The following is a 17,861-nucleotide window of genomic DNA, read 5'->3' as shown; positions in this document are numbered from 1 at the left end:
GAGTAGACAATGCCAATTATCAGCCTTCGATGCACAAGTGCACCGGTTCCGTTGCATTTCGTTGCGTTCCGATGCGTCGTTCGTCAACACCTGAAGCGAACCGGTTAAGTGCGCGGTTGCGATTGGTCGCGGGCCGATCGATGAAAACCGAGCATAGGTTAAGCGACGGCCACGCGTCTGCTGGAACACGCGTGACGAACGATCCGCAGAGACGGACTTTTGAACTATTTACATATGTAATACTAATTTTCACGCATAACCTCTACGGAAAAAGTCTGTTCGTATAAACGTTTACGAGAAAAAGAACGGATGGAAACATTGGAAACCCTTCCGGATAAATCGAGACGAAAATCGATGAAAGGGGTTTGGATCTCGTTGTCAGTGGCACCAAAAGTACCCACATACATATGTAGCACCGCGCTTTGTCCCGAAATGTTGCTCGACTCGTATTTAATCATAATGGAACACCCCGACGATGAGATCAATCTATGTATTTACGTACATATAGAGAAAGGTGCTTTCAAGCAACTTGCGTTCTCGAAGGAGCTGGAACGCAAGCCCCATATGCACCGTGGTCGACATCAAAATACGTCTAATGATAAAAGTCGACGAGTCTCACCTGAGCGGTTCGAGTTCGAACCAAACGATGAAAACTATAGGTGTCCTCGGGGGATCCGAAGGGTCCTCGGTGCAGCAGAATTCGCAGAGGCCTAAGTACTACCCCGTGCTCCGCGTATCATCGTCGATGGCTTGCAATTTCTTCGGACGAGAGTGGCACTAGAGCCGGAATAATAACGCTGGAATCGGTCCGAACGTGTATATTTATGTCGCACGGATTTCCGATCGTATGTCGGCACCAGCGACGACGTCCGGAAGGCACGGTCCAAATTTTCCGTGTCCCCTGATTCCTGGCGACTCGATGCGATCTATCATGACCGATCTCGTCGAGCTACCGCTCGAAAGCGTTTCGCAACTTGACGCAACACCGTGCGAGTCCTGAGCGAGACCTCCGATCGAGATTCGCGCGACAACAGGGACGGGCATTCGCGAAACGTTCGCGACACCGGCCACCAACAGTTGTCGCCGACTCGGACCCCGTCCACGTCCGAATCGCCAGACGGAAACCGTAAACGAGAAACGGGCGACACGATATTTCGCGTCGTAAATCAGGTAGAACAGAACGGAACGGAACGGGGAACGAAACGAAACGGAAAGGAACGGAACGGCGACACGGCTTCGGCACTGCACAACACAACACGAGTACGAATATAAGTACGAGTACGAGCACGATCTTACGTGTTACACGTTCACGCTCGTTCTGAGTGGTTCTGAGGAACCCGGCCCGGCACAACGATGGTGGCGGTGGTGACGGTGGTGGCGGCAGCTCGAGCAAAACGCGCACCCGCGCCCTCGCGTCTCTCATTGGTCGGCTAGCGGCTGTCGGCTGCCGGTCGCCGGCGACCGTCGCGTCGGCCACTGTCGGCCACCGACACCGACACCGACTACATATCGCACATCTTCCTCACAGGGGGTTCTCTCGACGCACCCTGGCAACCACCGCTTCAACTATTTTATCGGCATTCTTCCTCCCCAAAATTAGAATCATTTTCCATTTCACAACTAGCCATCTTGTCATTTTCATAAGGGAGCTACTTTACACACACACACACGATTTACAGGTTTCACGAATCAAAAGCTGCACGCACACTCGTAGAAACAACCGAAATCAGCGTACTTTCCTCGACGAACTATTCCCGACATTCTCGACTGCATGATATCGTTTGGCTTCAACTTTTTCAATTTGGGAGTTCCGACGTTGCAGAGAGAGAGAGAGAAAGAAAACGAGATGGAAGGGGAATTACGAATGCCACGGCTCTCGCCTTCACCCGCTACGCGTAGGCGCACGGTAGTGTTTGTAAACACGGTACATATGTACAGTTGTATATTGTTTTCGCGATATTGTTTTCAATGTTGCCACGTTTTTTTTTTCATCGATGAGTCCCTCGTAATATTTTTTCCTTTGACGACCATCTTTCCGGATCAGTTTTGTGTACAGTGGTTCGCGAGTCACCGTCGGACCACCTACGACTCCTTATTCGCGCGGAACAAGGTATGTACATACACAGTCGCGTTCGCTGCGCTCGTTAGGCTCGTTGCATTCGCAGCACGCGGGAATACGCGAGTTCCGTAAAATCAGAATTAACGTTGCGGCGCGGTGTCTCTTAATAAGGTGCGCGTGGACAGTATACGTATTTTGTTGGCTAACGACATCACGGAACGGAACGGAACGGAACGGACCAGAATTGAACAGGATACGCTGTGGCTGATCGAATATCGATTAAATTCTACGATATATGTATGTACCAACCGCAACATTTTCCGATTCCGGTTCGACAGATCGGTTATTAAATTATCCCCGATAGGGTGTGTTCACCCCAAAGCTATCTATTTCTAACTCTAACAAGGTTTGCTCTAGCTTGCACCATCGCACTATGGTACGGACGGCCGATCTAGCAGTTCATTTCGTAAAAAATGACTTGTCGCATGTCGGTATTTAACTCTCGAACAGGGCGAATCATTTTTATAATTATATTTGACGATGTTTAACTCCACGCGCACTGCTTTATTTATCAATTTTCTAAAAGCCATTTTTAAAGGCACCTCGTGTAGACACGTCAATCTTTTTATCATTGCTAATGATGCAGCAGCTATATATTTAATCAATTCGGCAGAAACTGACAATGAGTAAATGAATGACGCTTCCGGTTAATGCATCTATACATTACTTTCTAAATATTCAGCAATGCCGAAAATGTCGATATCAATGAAATGTAATGAAAATTATAATTAGAACAAGCATTTAAAAATGAACATTTTATGAATACCATTATGGATTATTGTTTATTTTAAAACTGAACAAGATTTTTCGAACAGTTGCGATAATGAGACAAAATGTTTTAAACAAAAGTTAATCAACGTTTAGCGGTCTACAAATCTCAATACAAAAAATCTCGAGGTCACCTTAATTTAATTACTAAAAATCAATATATATTTTTGACTTGATAATATTGTACCTGGATGTCAAAACAAATGCAACGACCTATATGTCCTACATTGTTACACCCGGAAACTTCTGAATGTGCTAAAATTTTAATGGATTGCTAGATCGGATACTTGTAGCATCGGTTGGAGGGATAGTTCGAGACGTCACGTGAAACGTTTCGGGAGAGAAGAAACGATGAGGAACCCGATGCTTGGAAACTCAACGACCTTGCTCGTTAAAAGCGTTTCGAAAGAGTTGTACTCGTTACGAACTTGCGTACATACGACTCTTCGGCTTCGGATTACGAAATCGGACTAGATTAGGGTTCTGTTCCGAAGCGTCGAGACTTTACGCAAACCGAATGGTTAAGCAATTGGGAGTTAATCCCGTTTGTCGCGGCTATCTCTTCAGCGAAAAATTATTTAATATACATATGTACGTGGGTACGTTCATTCAGATTTTGAAAGAGCCATTAAAGCGTCCAGGAGATTATGGACAAACGTCGCTGCTCGAAGGCAAGAAAGTAATTGTGCGATAACGAGGATCGGAATCGTGAGAGAGAGACTCGGTTGTGAATCCGACCGGCGAGATCGGTGACCCCTAACCTCGACGATGCTTCTTCCTCTCTCTTCCTCGGTTAGCGTCTGTCTCCCTTCGTTAACCCAGACCCGGCAAACGTGTTTTCATCTCTGTCTCTCTATTTCTCTATCTCCTCTGTTCAACCCCCCCCCCCACGCGCCCTTTCTATCTTTCTACGACGTTCATCTCCTAGTTTATCGATTACAGTATCACAGCATTGGCCTTAACCGCGGTAGCTCAACACCAATCGTGTTCCCATCGAATCGTAAGGATTAGGGAAAGCCGAATCGCGTATATCGATTACATATCTAGTAATGACAAATTGCACGGGTTACCGATAGTATTGTCTCTGCTAGCGATTACTGTTGTCTCTAACAGGCTTAACGTTTCATAGGTGACTTGTTTATTCATAGCTGACCATTCTCCTATTAGAATCTAAAATGAGAAAGGGAGAAAGAGGGAGAGAGAAAGCAAAGTAGACGGTTTTTGATAGAGATATGTATAGTGGTTTTGAAAGTGTATAACACACGTGTCCTATTTCACGTGCATCAATGCATCCGATTAAATAATAATAGAATTGATATAATATATTGGTATTGCCGAGTCTTTAAGCAGACATTTGAGATTTAATTACAATTCGAAGCCTGCAATTACAAACGAAAAACGCGGAAAGCTTAGCCATCTGAGGATTGTAGAGAATCGGCTAGAAATTTTAAAACATATCAGCAACAGTAGGTGCTCCGGAATGGCGGTTTCCAACCGCTAAGAATATTCTTATCCCAAAAGAAGTCGTTTATTGTCAGAACATTAAAACATATCAGATTCTTCTCTAGTCAACTAGAGGGTTAGTTGATTACATTTTTTTTTCATGGGACTGGTTTTCAAATTAATTTTTGTATCTATTTTATACACACATATACTCTTAATATTATATAATTTTACGTACTTTTAAATACTCGTATACACGTGAAATAGGGATCTCTATATTTGAGCTATTTCTTGGTAGAAGTTCGGGAGGTAGAAAGCAAGGAGCAGCCGACTGGCCCCCGAACAACTAGTCGGCAGATGGCACGCGTTGGGACCTTGCTCGGTCCCTACGGTCGCTTCGAGACTCGAGACTCGAGTGGCCTCCGGAGTCCGGAGAGTCTTCACACGCGACGCCAGAGCTTTTTCTCTTGTCGTTGTCGTACCACCGCACCAATGAGAATCAAAACGTGTTTCGGTAAGAAAGTATGTACTTCGGACGAACAGAAGAAGCTTGCGCGTCGAGAACGAACGAAAAGTAAACGCGCGAAGTTTATGATAGATAGGAATACCCGTGGTCCGGTCAAAAATATTCCTATCAGAAAAGGATCGAGCATTTCACGCGTGTTTTTAAGCAAAGAAGCACGAGCAAGATCGGTTTTGGTCTCTGTTATCCGCTCTCCACTCTCCATTCTCCTCCGTCCGTATCGCTTGGAAGAGCAGGTGCGCCATGCATCACGGAAAACCAGTCTTTTTCTTATTGATCTTGCTTCTGCCCTTTGGACCGCCACCAATCCCACCTGCCGATCACGTGGCTTCCTCGAGCCACCCGACCAAATACAATTTACTCGACTAGCTCTGAATTACTCTCGCAAGATATTTCATCGATATTCCGGCGACTATAATCTGTTCATCGGTGCAATCGATTTCAACCGAAAAATACGTAAATACATAAATACTTGTGGCGAAAAAGAAAACAGTGACGTTCGATCGGTAAACAACGCCGAACGAAAAATCGATATTCGCAATGTCCCTCCTGCGTTACCGTAGCTCGTGGCTTATAACAGATAATTTATGGCCGTTCCATAGCAGTTTGTAATCCAATATGATCGATCGAGCGAGTGCACCGAAACCGCTCGTATACGCCCAGATCGTTGATATCGAAGCTTTTTGCAAGGTGTCCGATCGACGACCACCTGCTGTTGGCGTTGTTTGCCGGCTGATGACAATTTTCTCAAGATCGGTGAAAGCAAACGCGTTCGACGACGTTCGTTCGACAGGCCGATACCGGTGGTATACGCGCGAACCAACTCGGCGCATCTTCCGTCTGCAATCTCTTCTGATCGGAATCGAGCGGTATCGGGACGTTTTACGGAAGCGAGGAAGCGTGGAAGCCAGGAACCGACGAAACGAAGAGCGGGCATGCGGGCGACAAGAAGCGTAAACCGAGCATACGACGAAATGCGAAATCTTTTGTAATCCCACGTAAGCGTAAATTCGTGCGAGGCGACGCGAAACGCGTCAGCTTTTCCAGCACAGCCAAGCCGTTTGCGAGGCAGGTAACAAAGCAACCGTGCGGCGAACCAGCCGTTGCAATTGCAAACTCGCGAGCTTCGCCCCGAAACGGTGAGAACATGAAAAGCGTTCGAAAGAAAACAAACTGCTCGCGCGACACTACGGTGTCCTGATTCTACTCTGTATATCGAGCAAGAAGAGGCGAAAGAGAGGATTCCGATGATTACTACTGACCCACATTCTGTTCCTCGAACAAAGCTTTCCTTATTCTTTCCCTATCTCGCTTGGGCTGCTGCTCCGCAGCTTCATAAATGTCCTCTCCTTTATTTTCCATTGGCGCGTTCGCATTCCCATAATCGCTTTCGTTCCAGAAATAAAAACACCGTCCGAAACCGAAACTGAACGCATCGAATCGACAATAGATTAGATTTTCTTTACAAAATGTATATGTACTTGTATTTAAACTTTTTACAAATGAAAAGTTCCATGATTATGAAAACCATGCGCGCGGTGGTACTTGCGTTGTCGCTTCTATTTTACCAAAAAAAAAAGAAACACGCGTTTGCGCAATGAGATTAATTATTCTATACAGATTCGTGCAGATTATCGTTGAATTATAGCTGCTGGATCTCGATCGTGAACAGACTCTGATCGAAAATATCGTTATCGTTAGAAGTCTTCCTCATCGTCGGTATATTCGCATTCTTCTATGATCCTCGTGATCTCGGCGTCGTGTTCTCGTGACTCGTCGTCCGATAAATGCGATTCACCTTCCATAAACTTGGCAAACCTAAAACAACGCGAATTTGTATCGAAGAATTTGCGTCACCGATCCGCCGTTTCGATCCGTCGTAATTCAACGCTTTGAGATTCTCCCGCATATTAACCTGAGAGGATCCTTTAGCCTCAAAACGGTCTTCCAAGTATTACATTCGGGACTAGAGCAGTATTGTTTCAGTTCGATCAGTGCTTTGTTCGTTTCTCTTACACCTTCTTTACGGTACTGATCATCCGTTAATAATTTTCGCCTTTCAGGAAACATATTCTTCCTGATCACAAACACAAGCATACATGTAATATGCGCTACTACTGCTACTACTAGTACTACTACTACTACCACCATCACCACTACTGCTAAAGTATACAGGGTGAGTCCGAAGAAACAGAACACCTAAATATCTCCGTTACTTTTCGTTGTACAAAAAAACTTAGGACAAAGTTACACTGTTTGAAGGGCCACATGCAACGGTGTAAGGGAAAAATTTTCAAGGTAATTTTTTTTACAAGATTTCAAGGTCATCGATATTTTTTTAAATGGAATGAGGTATTTTTTAATACATCAATCGATGCAGCTGGACATTCGTTATAAAAAAGTACTAACCTATGTATGTCGAAAAGTTTGTAGTTACACTAGTAAGTAAACGATAACGTCTTAGTACGAGTAATGGTGTTTTAGAGTTATCTAAATCGAAATATCTCGTCAAGTTCTAACTTTTCGACATACACAGGTTAGTACTTTTTTATAACGAATGTCCAGCTGCATCGATTGATGTATTAAAAAATACCTCATTCCATTAAAAAGATATCGATGACCTTGAAATCTTGTAAAAAAATTAGCTTGAAAATTTTTCCCTTACACCGTTGCATGTGGCCCTTCAAACAGTGTAACTTTGTCCTAAGAAGTTTTTTTGTACAACGAAAAGTAACAGAGATGTTTAGGTGTTCTGTTTCTTCGGACTCACCCTGCTTTTGCTGCTCTTAATACGTGTATACAACCGTTACTAAAATCGCAATTGAGGTATACATATTGTATACATGAATGTTTACTGTTTAATCTCTCAAGATCGCGACCGATCTATGTGGTACGCGTAGAATATCGATTAACAGAATTATGTGACATTGAGAGACGTTTAAAGTTTGAAGCAATTTCGATTACATTAGTAAGTGATAACTGTATTCGATGGTGTGTCCGGTCTATTCTTATATTTTATTAATTTCTCTACTTGACCAATTTCCCGGTTTGCCTCTGGGACCGCCTCCGAGAACTCGACACAAACAGGGGAGGTTCGTTTCCCGTAATATTAAATGGAACGCGTACGATGTGATTAGATTGCGCAACAGATTTATTTCCATTTGATCCGCAGTGATATAAAAGTAAAATAATACAAGATGTAACGAGACGGGCATCGTAGCACCGATTTTTATTGATATGTAATAGTTGTATACAAAAACGGCCGAACTATTCGAAAGGGAGAACACGGCGGAACCGCGTCGACGCGTACAACTTACCAATAACTCCTTCCCTTGCGAACTATAGCGACCGGAAAATAATAAAGAAGGACAGTTAGGAAGCAACAGAAAAACGTTGCCTCACGGAAATAACTGCTGTAATATATTGCGATCAAGCCTGCTATCTAAATAAACAGAACGGGTTATCGATTAAATGATATCTTTCGGATTCGCATCATCGGTAATGAATCGATCAGTCGATTATCGAGCGATCGTTGAACGATTATATTAGATCGCGCGTCATCCGATGGAAATGCAACGTTACAGACCTGTAGAGACCATTCGATAAGCTTTTTCGTTTTCGGATTTGTAACTGGACCGAAACGATAGATAAATACAAGGACGATAAGAGACATCGTTAAGATGTACCAGATCAGCCATTCTCTGTATTGTACAAAGATCAGTTGCGCGTTGTCCCATAACACTCGAATCAAATAAAAGCTCATCGTCCAACCGGTGGCTACCATCAAGTACATCGTTTTGCCCTTTAACGATATCGTAATTGCGTTAGTGTGCCCCATCATACGCAACAATTTTCAAACATTACGAAACGCAATCTTCGAAGAGGAGAGACAAAAACCATCAGCCATTATCGCTTTTACCTTTGGCATAAGTTTCATAACGATATAGACTAGCATCAGGACCGACGTTGTGATTCCAAGCGCAACGCCGAATAGGTAGTAAAATAACCAGTTTTCGCTCAGCTTTCGCGCGCTCCAGAACGTTATAATGCCCAGTATCATTAACGATAGCTTCAAGTTATCAACACCTACGAACAAGGGACCGAAATACATCAGATTCTTTCATTATATCGTATCGTATTAAATTATATATATGTACATGGTATGATATGGAATGGTATGGTATGGTATGGTATGGCTACGCGCTGCACATGTGCACGCGCAAGCGCCGTTGTTATCGTTACACTCACGTGTTTGCGTGACGCTTATCATATATTTCTGCATTTTAGAAGGTTGAACGTAAACACCTATACATGCATCTTCGAACGGATTTATTTTCAATCGATTACTTTTCTTTGTGCCGAACAAATTGAACCGCCATGATCGTTGATTGTTTTCGTGCTTTTCGATCACCTCCGCCGGCGATATTCCGTCGTAAAGATCGTAATTATTTAGATTCGTGCTCAAGTGCATCTACAATGTATGCATAACAATAATATATATGTACATATATAAAAACACAGTGCCAACAGTGCGCAGTTGAATTAATATTAATATACATATTCGGAAATTCGTCGAACGGTTCGTTAATTTCGAAGTCAAGTTCAAGTTTCCTTACGGTTAAGCTCTTCCACATATGTATCAAATACTTGGTGTTCGCCTTGTGACAAAATATTTGCAATCCTGGTTGGTCGTTTTCGAGAACATCTTCCACGTTAAGAAAGTGTACTGGTTGATCAAAATAATATGTTAAACATTGAATTTCTTACTATTAAAATAACGAACGCGATGCTCATTAACAATAGACGAACCTATACGCAAACATATACATATATCAATATGTATGCAAGTACTTGTTCGTACTCGAAAAATGACGATACAGACATTTGACAATTAACATTCTTTTTCAATGCGTGTATCCTATCTCTCCGTGTTGTTAGATAAATGATTTTAAAGGAATCAAAATAAAGATAATGATGACGTCGCTTCCACGAAGAGGTAGATTAGTTATCTAGTGTTAATGAGTACGCAAACCTGTGATAACGAGAGTGCAAGTCAATTTATGCTACGTGAACAGTATTCTGCTCCGACGAGTTCTGTACTTCGAACAATTTTTCAAATCGGCGAATCTGTCCCATTCCAGTTCGACGTATAGGTTAGAATGACTTACTTGAATCATCGGTCGTTGCGGATTCCGTATAAGAACAACTACAAAGAAGTAACAATATGATTACACTTGAAACCTGTCCTACTCTCGAGCACATTTTATTATTTATACATCTATCAAACACTTTAAATATCAACTGAACATTCGCGAATAGACGATACACAAGGATTCAACCACAATACGGTGAACTGCCGTTTTGTTGTTTGAAATTCGATATTCGAGTGTCGAGATTCGTGCGTAGATCCTCCGCCAGAGCGAGTCGACACTGTCGACACTGTTCAATCTTCTTCAAAGTTGAGATAATGGCCGTTTTCTCTCGCATGAGCGTCCAAAACAGTAACGTTATCTACATGTATACTGTATACATATCACTGATATATATATATATATATACATATACATATACTTATCAGTGATACATATACATATTATGATAAAAAGGTAGTGGGGTCTGGTACTAGGTAGTGATATTGGCGGGAATAAGCAAAACAATCTGTTCCAGACAAAGAAGCTCGGAACGAGAGATGTGAAACGACACGAGACGAGATGATCGTGTCTTACAATTAAGTTACAGAATACACACAAATACACACGTTACACTTTCAATTCATTCAATTACATCATAACAATTTCTAACAATTTTACAGGGTGATCACGATACCCTATTATATATAAATACAATCGTACAAAACTAATATCGAGTTATCGAATTTCGATGATTACAAACTTCACGTAAATAGGACCGAACTGAAAAGTAGCGGGAGACCCGGTGTGATTCGAAAAGAAGCGTTTATTTTGCACAGGTCGCGACACGCTAAGAAAAGCACGAGAATCTCGCAGAAACCTTTCCAAGTTATCGATGAGTCAATTCGTTACGGTGCAAGGTATGTTTTCGTATTATATTACACCTACGGTAATCTTGTCGCGTGTACATATTGTAACCCATCTTTCAATAGATCGACTTCAAACTAATTTGACATCGTTTCATTTGTATCGCTACCGGAGAACTATAGTTCGAGTAACTTTGTTACAAATTCCTTCCACGGTATATTAGAAATCAATTGATTACAGTTGGACAATGCGGAAACCAGATCGGTTCAGCATTTTGGCCGTTGGTTCTGCACGAGTATGGTGTGGAAACTGGATCAACTGGCATAAAACTTCCTAAAACCCAACACAATAATGTTAAGAAGCCAGACGATCTAGTGGATGCATTCCACAGTTTTTTCGTTACACCTAGTACTACCCGTGGTGGTTGTTTCAAAACTATCGGCGACTTGGAAAGAGCAAAAGTCAAAGCCCGGGTAACAAAATTTATTGTGAAGTAGCTCGACCATTTTCTTACGATAGAGTGTATCTATTTCTTTCTCGTGCACAGGCAGTGCTGATCGATATGGAAGACAACGTAATAGCAGGAGTGAGAAGGGGTCCCTTGCGTCATCTATACGAACGGACTTGTATAATAACAAATTATCCAGGATCCGCGAATAATTGGTAAATGCTTGTTTGTAGAGCAACCGTAGAACAGAAACAGAAATTGTATGATACGTCTAATTTTCAGGGCTATGGGCTACCATGACCATGGTACTAGGTACCGTGACAAATTGGAGGATACCATTAGGTGTGCGGTAGAAAAATGTTCTAGGTTACACGGTTTCTTAGTGCTACATTCGGTAGGAGGCGGTACCGGGTCTGGATTAGGAACAGCTACCTTAAAGTTGTTAGCCGATTGCTATCCTAGCATAGATAGGTACTTTTTGGCAAAAAAAATTTTGCATATAGACGCTGATAACATGTTCCATTTTAAACGCAATATTTATTGCAATCTGTTTGGACTGGTAAACAATAGAAATTTTTTACAGATTGGTATCTTGCGTGTATCCAACGTTTATGCAAGATGTCGTTACCGCTCCATACAACACTTTATTGGCGACGCGAGAACTTTTAGAGCATGCAACGTGCGTGTTTCCTGTTGACAATACTTCGTTAATGGACATATGCTTGTTACAAACGAAAAAGAAAGAGAACGTGGATCAGATCAATTATAATGCTTCTTGCCGTCCGTTTCAAGATATGAACAGTATCGTTGTAAATATGCTTCTTCATTTAACTAGGTAACAGCAACAGCGACAGCGACGGTAACAACTTTCGGTTTGTATTGATATCGATATCGGAGTAAAAAGACGTTGAAAGAAAAGAAAAATTATGCGTTCAGCGGTTCTAGATTTCCTGGTGCTCTAAACGTGGATATGAATGAAGTAGCAACGAATCTCGTATCGTATCCAAAACTGCATTACATATACAGCAGCTATGGTCCGATAGCTTTACCCGCGTTTTTTATGCGCGCTAAACAAGAGGCAAAGTATGTATCGAGTTTCAATTCTGATGAAAACAAATCATTATAGATGTATTAGAACAGATGTATTATTGGTTAATATCTCAGGCTGCAAGACGGACTGTTCAGCGACGCGTGGTCAAGAAGCAATCGATTGATCCAAATAGATCCGTTGCAGCCGAGATCTACGATCCTGAGTAGCGCGCATATTGCAAGAGGAAATTGTTCGATGACCGATTTAAAGCGAAACATCGAAAGGTATATATCTTGTTTGGTGTGTTTCTTTGAATCGGTGAAATATTCGTGATAAAACATGTTAACGCGCGTTTACACAGATTTCAAGAGAAAATGAAGTTTACGACGTGGAGCAGGGAAGCTATGAAAGTAGGCTTGTGTTCCGTGCCTCCGGCCGGACATTCGGCCTCGGTTTTGTGTCTGTTAAACTCTTCGGCGATGTCGTCATTGTTCGAATGTATCGTAAAACAGTTCGACACGCTATACAGAAGGAAGGTGAGATATACGTAAATATATGTAATATGTATGTATACGGTAAATACTAGCACGTTACGTAGATTTTCTTGAAAGATCGTGTAATCGTGGAATTATATTACAGGCTCATGTACATCATTACACGCAAGTGCAAGGTTTCGAAGAAGCAGATTTTCTCAACGGTAAGGAGTCTATTAGAAATGTGATTGCGCGGTATGCGGAACTAGAAAATCAGCAGCAGATCGATGTCTCTAGGCTACAGGTAATTTAATTACGGTTTAGCGTGGCACAATGAAACGCTTAACAAATACGAAACACAAATCTATCGCGCGATTACAATTTACAAATATACGACGTAAACATGTTTTAATAAAAATAATAGATTGTCTACAGACAATAACAAAATTATATTAATCCTTAAATCGATGGCCTGCGCAAGTTCGTACCGGTAACTTGGTAACATTGAAAAGCAAACGGATTCGCGTACACATCGTTTGTTGTACGCAGATTCGTTGAATAGCTTGTCGAAACTGTTGGATCGTGAAAATATTTGGTTGCGGTGGCTTAACTGGCTGGAATCTGTGGCAAGCCAAATTCATCGACAAGTACACCATCCTGCAAAAAAAATATCGTGAATATCGATATTGGAGTCGATATTGCAGTCGGGAGTATTTCTCGAAGCAAAAGTACAGACCTTGTTCCTGACTGAACTGGCACCAGGTTCTTTGTCGGGGGCAGTAGGCGCTTTTATAGCGTCATCCAAGTAACTGGTGTCTTGATCTAAAGCTAAATCATCTCCGAGCGCTTCGAGTTCTGCGGTGAGCTCGTCCTCATCTATATCCGGCATTCCGTAGCTGCGACCCAATGCTTCCTGTACCTCGTCTGCTTGTTCCAGCATATCGCTCAGGTCGTCTTGAATATCCTGCATCGTTTCCGTTTCCGGATGAACACCGAACGTGTAGTAGACGAATGGAAGAAGGCAACGCAAGACAAAACGTTTCGGTACGTACCTCGATGTTGTCTATATTAATGTTTTTAAATTCTTTCTGCATCTGTTTAACACCCTCTTTCATAGCGACCACGGTCACCTGCGTGTCTTTCAAAGTTTGAGTCGCATAGTTCGCTTGTTCCATGTTGAATGCCTGTTGACGTAAATTATCGACTTGTGCCTCGTACATTTTACGTTGCTTCAAAACGCGTAACGCCTTCGCCTTCACCGCGTTCTTCGCGGGACCTTCTCTCATCGCGACCATTTGATCTTTATATTTCTTTAGTTCCGCGTCTAATTTAGCTATCTTTTTCTCCGTCGTGTCCGCTCTGCTGTCAACCTTTGGAAGACATTGATCGTGATCAAGTGGATGATATTTAGAATCTGTCGAATTCGTAGCTTAACCTCTACGGTATCATGGGAAAATGAAATATTTACCCCAGCGATACAATCTGTCAGACTCGGTGGTGGTTCTTTAGGCTTTGCGCGTCCGAATAGCCTGTTCATTTTGTTGAATCGAAGACGGCAACGTAACGGCGAACAATTTTGATTGTTTTCGTCTTTCGGTTCGTTTCGTAGGGGTCCAATTACGTTCGGAATGACAAATCAACTGATTCACCCGTCGTCCGCCAGTTAGCCGATACTAGCGACATTTGTTCCAGGAGAAAAGTCTCGCAGAGGATTACCAACATACCAACGGTGATCGTTGGGTACGTATGTACACGTACATTTGAATATACACGTGTACAATTTCACGTATATTTAAATACACATGTATTATTTCACTGCAATTCAATCTCAATTCCATTAGGTTTGTTATTCAGTTGTACGTGGAAATAATATGTTTAAATTTATTGTTCTACCAACAATCGTGGAATTTGTGAAATCACAGTTTCGATACATAAATTAATATCGGTGTTCCACAACATATACAAACTAAAATGAGGATGCGCATTGGAGGAGAGGAGAGTAGTATATTTAAATACACGTGTACACGTATATATACACGTAATTTATTAATACACGTTCAAAACCATAATCTCTAGTATTTACGCGGTACTATTAAATGCATGCAATTATATGTAAATATCCGGAGTCTTTCCTGTCACAACTTTTGTCAGTGTAGCCAGAGACATAGACAGGTTTAGCATGGAACAGAACCTACTCACTTCTAACACGCTAAATATAGGTATAGGTTCTGTTCAATGCTAAACTCGTCTATGTCTCTGTCCATACAGACAAAAGTGGAGGCAAAAAGATCCCGGACGTGAGCACGTACTCGTAGAGCAGGCCTGGGCGCGGTTGGCTCGGGGAACACATGTTGCAGCTTCTCCTCTTCGTTTGGTCGGCAAGTCAGTCCCCACCACGGTCACTCCGACTCTTCCCTTAGCCTTAGCCTTAGCCTTAGCACGAGCACCCCCACGATGCTGCACCGGCAGGTTACTCACCACTACTATGTAAACATGTACACGCACATAAGACCCTTGCCCGAAGCTGTGGAACTAGCGGCATTTACCAATTCCTTTAATTTCGTGGGGGTGCTCGTGCTAAGGCTAAGGCTAAGGCTAAGGGAAGAGTCGGAGTGACCGTGGTGGGGACTGACTTGCCGACCAAACGAAGAGGAGAAGCTGCAACATGTGTTCCCCGAGCCAACCGCGCCCAGGCCTGTCGTAGAGCATAGAAGGAGTTAGCTATGAAATAATTAATCGTTCGATATTGCTCTACATTCTGCAAGCTAGAAAACATGTGGTACCGCCCGAAATTCGAGTGGTAAATGTAGCAATGCCACGGACGAAATATACGAAGTATTTAGAGCCTCATTGCCGTTCTCAAATCAAGTATCAAATGCGATACACGTTACATTTTTAGGTTTCGAGAAGTAGCGAGTCCGCAACACGACCAGAGAGCACGTAAGCTTATATTTTCTATCTCGTCGGCGATAATGCTCGATAAGCAGATATGTATTTGAAAGAAGATAGGCTCCCGGCCGTGCCTGTTTGTTTTTCGGGTGGCGCTTCGCTAGTTTCCGGATACTACCGGTAGATGGCTGCAACGAAGTTTAACGATTCGTTACGTAAATTGATTGATCCTTGATACGCACGATCGAACGTGTGCAACGTTCAAAATGTTGTGCGTAGATTCTGTAGAAGAAACCGCAGGGCGATGATAGAGGTGAAGTTCTCGCATACTTGCGGGTATTGAAAACAAGGGATTAATCATTAGTTTATTTGGTGACACATTCTCGATCACTTAATCAGTAAAAAAACATAGCGCGTTGTAGAGAATGGAAAAGGGGTTGCGAAGAAGACAGCGAGCGAGAGGGAGGGAGGGAAATAAACGGTAGATCGTAGGAGGATCGGTGATAGTGGTTTCGGCTAGTTATCGATGACGGGGGCGGGAACGGGAACGGGAACGGGAACGGCAGTGGCGGTGGCGGGTGTAGCGACGACGACGGAGGTGGCGGTGGCTCGAAAAGAAATGCGCGTGCGTGGGCTACGTCGGCGCGCGACGCAGCAGCAGCGACGACGACGTCGACGAGGACGAGGACGAGGACGAGGACGAAGCGGCGGGCCGAAGATCGCCGAGCTCACGGCTACGCGGAGAGGCTACGACTGGTATGGTGTGGGCCGCGGCACGGCCACAGTGTTCCAAAAGTCGGCACGTCGCACGAATCGTATTACGCTCGGCGCAGAGCCACGAAGCCGCGTCGTCGAATCGGGCTCTTCTGGCCTCCGACCGAGAGCCCCGTCGAGCGCAGCAACCGCAGCGGACGCAACGAGCGCAGCGACCGCGATCTGTCAACGGACAACGTCCGACGTATAACGTTCGACGTCCGATCGTCAACCAGCCGCGTCTGTTTGCGCAAACACGATCGAGCACGGACAACTGAAAGCTTGGAACACGTCGCTCTCACTCGGAATCCTCTCGGAATCGTTTCGAAAAGAAACCGCGGTATTATACGCGCTTCGGAGCAAACGAATCGCGAGCGGTCTGTGCCGTGGAACAAACCGGTGTTGCACCGTCTACGTAACTGGTGCGTAAAATATGCTAGTTATCGATAAGACGCAAACTCGGATCGATCGAGGTTGAGTCGAATCGAATTGAATCGAGTCGCGACGGGGTCTCGCGGGTTTATCGAAAAGTCTCGAGGTTCGTGAGAAATCGATCCGCGAGCACAGGAGAGCAGTGGTTCGAAAAAAGGGTTCTGCATCGTGCGTTCGAGCACGAACGCTACCGTTCGATCGCGGCTGCGATATTTGCGCGATCCTCGCGCATAACAGTGCGCGTAACAGTGAGTTCGTGTCTTGCCGTGTCGTGCGGTGTCGTGTCGTGTCGTGCGGTGTCGTGCCGTGTGCGCGCATCGCATCGCATCGTATCGCATCCCATCGGATCGCATCGCGTCTCGGTCGCGTCAGTTTCGTTTCTCGACGATCGAGCGACAAGCGACCAACGATCGTCGCCGATTCCGCAAAAGGGTCGCGAGCGAGTCGCGCGTTGCTTCCGCCGAAAATCTGTGTTCGAGAGTGATGTACGAGTAGTAGTGGTAGTAGCAATAGTAGTAATAGCTGAAGAGAATAGTAGTAGTAGTAGTAATTCTGCCGCGAGAAGGCTTACCGTCGATCTTCGAAGAGGAAAAGCATGTTGGTCTGAGAGGAGGGTGCGAGAAACGAGGATCACCGATCGGTAATCGACGCGTTCGTCCGTGCGGAAGAGTCGGAAGCAAAGGATGAAAGGGTTCGAGCGATCGACTGCTCGATAACGACGAGATAATGCAAAGTCGTTGCCGAATTGTCCGGAACCGACGCATCGTTGGCGTTATTTAATCGATTCGCGAAGGTTGGCGAACCGTTGCGTCGGTACGACAAAGACGAATAAAGGAGACAAGGGATCGTGGTGAATTAAGACAAGTGGCGCGCGATCGAAGAAAATCGAAAGAAGAAAACGAAGAAGTAAAAGCAGAAGAAGAAGAAGAAGAAGAAGGAGCTGGAGGAGGGTGGAGGCGGAGGAGGTGGTGGTGGAGGAGGTGGAGG

The 17,861-nt window shown here is 43.8% G+C and overlaps 4 protein-coding genes across 8 annotated transcripts in view; 1 reads left to right on the top strand and 3 right to left on the bottom strand.

Annotated features, from left to right (window-relative positions):
• Window positions 1-3,770, bottom strand: part of Tinc (transmembrane protein tincar) — a 43,028-nt gene extending 39,258 nt beyond the window's left edge. Inside the window, exon 1 of one of the 2 annotated variants that reach the window (XM_076437908.1) lies at window positions 620-3,770. The gene's annotated coding sequence lies outside the window, so the exon portion shown is untranslated. The remainder of the gene's footprint in view (window positions 1-619) is intronic. The other variant, XM_076437910.1, reaches the window with a different exon arrangement.
• LOC143215631 (tubulin epsilon chain) lies at window positions 2,274-17,811 on the top strand. Of its 4 annotated transcripts, none has more exons than XM_076437920.1 (12): window positions 2,274-2,356; window positions 10,822-10,902; window positions 11,090-11,322; window positions 11,397-11,512; window positions 11,580-11,768; window positions 11,881-12,132; window positions 12,234-12,380; window positions 12,462-12,611; window positions 12,689-12,863; window positions 12,967-13,844; window positions 14,410-14,540; window positions 15,700-17,811. In XM_076437920.1, the coding sequence occupies exons 2-10, from the start codon at window positions 10,878-10,880 to the stop codon at window positions 13,111-13,113; spliced, it is 1,434 nt and encodes a 477-aa protein (XP_076294035.1). In that variant the 5' UTR covers window positions 2,274-2,356; window positions 10,822-10,877; the 3' UTR covers window positions 13,114-13,844; window positions 14,410-14,540; window positions 15,700-17,811. The 4 variants fall into 4 exon arrangements, with proteins under 4 accessions (XP_076294035.1, XP_076294032.1, XP_076294033.1 ...); XM_076437917.1 differs by lacking the exon at window positions 2,274-2,356 and adding an exon at window positions 10,173-10,354; XM_076437918.1 differs by lacking the exon at window positions 2,274-2,356 and adding an exon at window positions 10,247-10,354 and having other exon boundaries at window positions 10,521-10,902.
• Window positions 6,532-10,157, bottom strand: Nemp (Nuclear envelope integral membrane protein). Its single transcript, XM_076437923.1, has 7 exons — window positions 10,022-10,157; window positions 9,470-9,579; window positions 9,102-9,324; window positions 8,773-8,939; window positions 8,440-8,655; window positions 8,171-8,295; window positions 6,532-6,930 (listed from the first exon to the last, which is right to left on the bottom strand). Exons 1-7 carry the CDS (start codon window positions 10,113-10,115, stop codon window positions 6,738-6,740), a joined length of 1,128 nt encoding a protein of 375 aa, XP_076294038.1. The 5' UTR covers window positions 10,116-10,157; the 3' UTR covers window positions 6,532-6,737.
• Window positions 11,815-14,485, bottom strand: Vps60 (vacuolar protein sorting 60). The gene is made up of 4 exons (XM_076437928.1): window positions 14,269-14,485; window positions 13,853-14,170; window positions 13,537-13,764; window positions 11,815-13,457 (listed from the first exon to the last, which is right to left on the bottom strand). Exons 1-4 carry the CDS (start codon window positions 14,335-14,337, stop codon window positions 13,407-13,409), a joined length of 666 nt encoding a protein of 221 aa, XP_076294043.1. The 5' UTR covers window positions 14,338-14,485; the 3' UTR covers window positions 11,815-13,406.
• Window positions 17,812-17,861: the final 50 nt, after the last annotated feature.

Source organism: Lasioglossum baleicum, chromosome 14 (assembly GCF_051020765.1).
Source record: "Lasioglossum baleicum chromosome 14, iyLasBale1, whole genome shotgun sequence".
NCBI classification, from domain to species: Eukaryota; Metazoa; Arthropoda; class Insecta; order Hymenoptera; family Halictidae; genus Lasioglossum; species Lasioglossum baleicum.
Note: the sequence above shows the minus strand (reverse complement) of the source record. Positions and strands in the feature narration are given on the sequence as shown.

Excerpts from the sequence above, each read along its gene's own strand:
- LOC143215631 (XM_076437917.1), top strand. The coding sequence starts at position 10,321 with ATGGCCGTTTTCTCTCGCATGAGCGTCCAAAACA. Across the intron at positions 10,355-10,821 it reads TCGCATGAGCGTCCAAAACA|GTCGCGACACGCTAAGAAAA; the intron begins GTAACGTTATCT and ends TATTTTGCACAG. Across the intron at positions 11,769-11,880 it reads TGCTATCCTAGCATAGATAG|ATTGGTATCTTGCGTGTATC; the intron begins GTACTTTTTGGC and ends AATTTTTTACAG.
- Vps60 (XM_076437928.1), bottom strand. The coding sequence starts at position 14,337 with ATGAACAGGCTATTCGGACGCGCAAAGCCTAAAGAACCACCACCGAGT. Across the intron at positions 14,171-14,268 it reads TGACAGATTGTATCGCTGGG|GTTGACAGCAGAGCGGACAC; the intron begins GTAAATATTTCA and ends TGTCTTCCAAAG. Across the intron at positions 13,458-13,536 it reads CCAGTTCAGTCAGGAACAAG|GATGGTGTACTTGTCGATGA; the intron begins GTCTGTACTTTT and ends TTTTTTTTGCAG.
- Nemp (XM_076437923.1), bottom strand. The coding sequence starts at position 10,115 with ATGTGCTCGAGAGTAGGACAGGTTTCAAGTGTAATCATATTGTTACTT. Across the intron at positions 8,940-9,101 it reads GATAAGCGTCACGCAAACAC|GTGTTGATAACTTGAAGCTA; the intron begins GTGAGTGTAACG and ends CCTTGTTCGTAG. Across the intron at positions 8,656-8,772 it reads TTATGAAACTTATGCCAAAG|GGCAAAACGATGTACTTGAT; the intron begins GTAAAAGCGATA and ends ATATCGTTAAAG.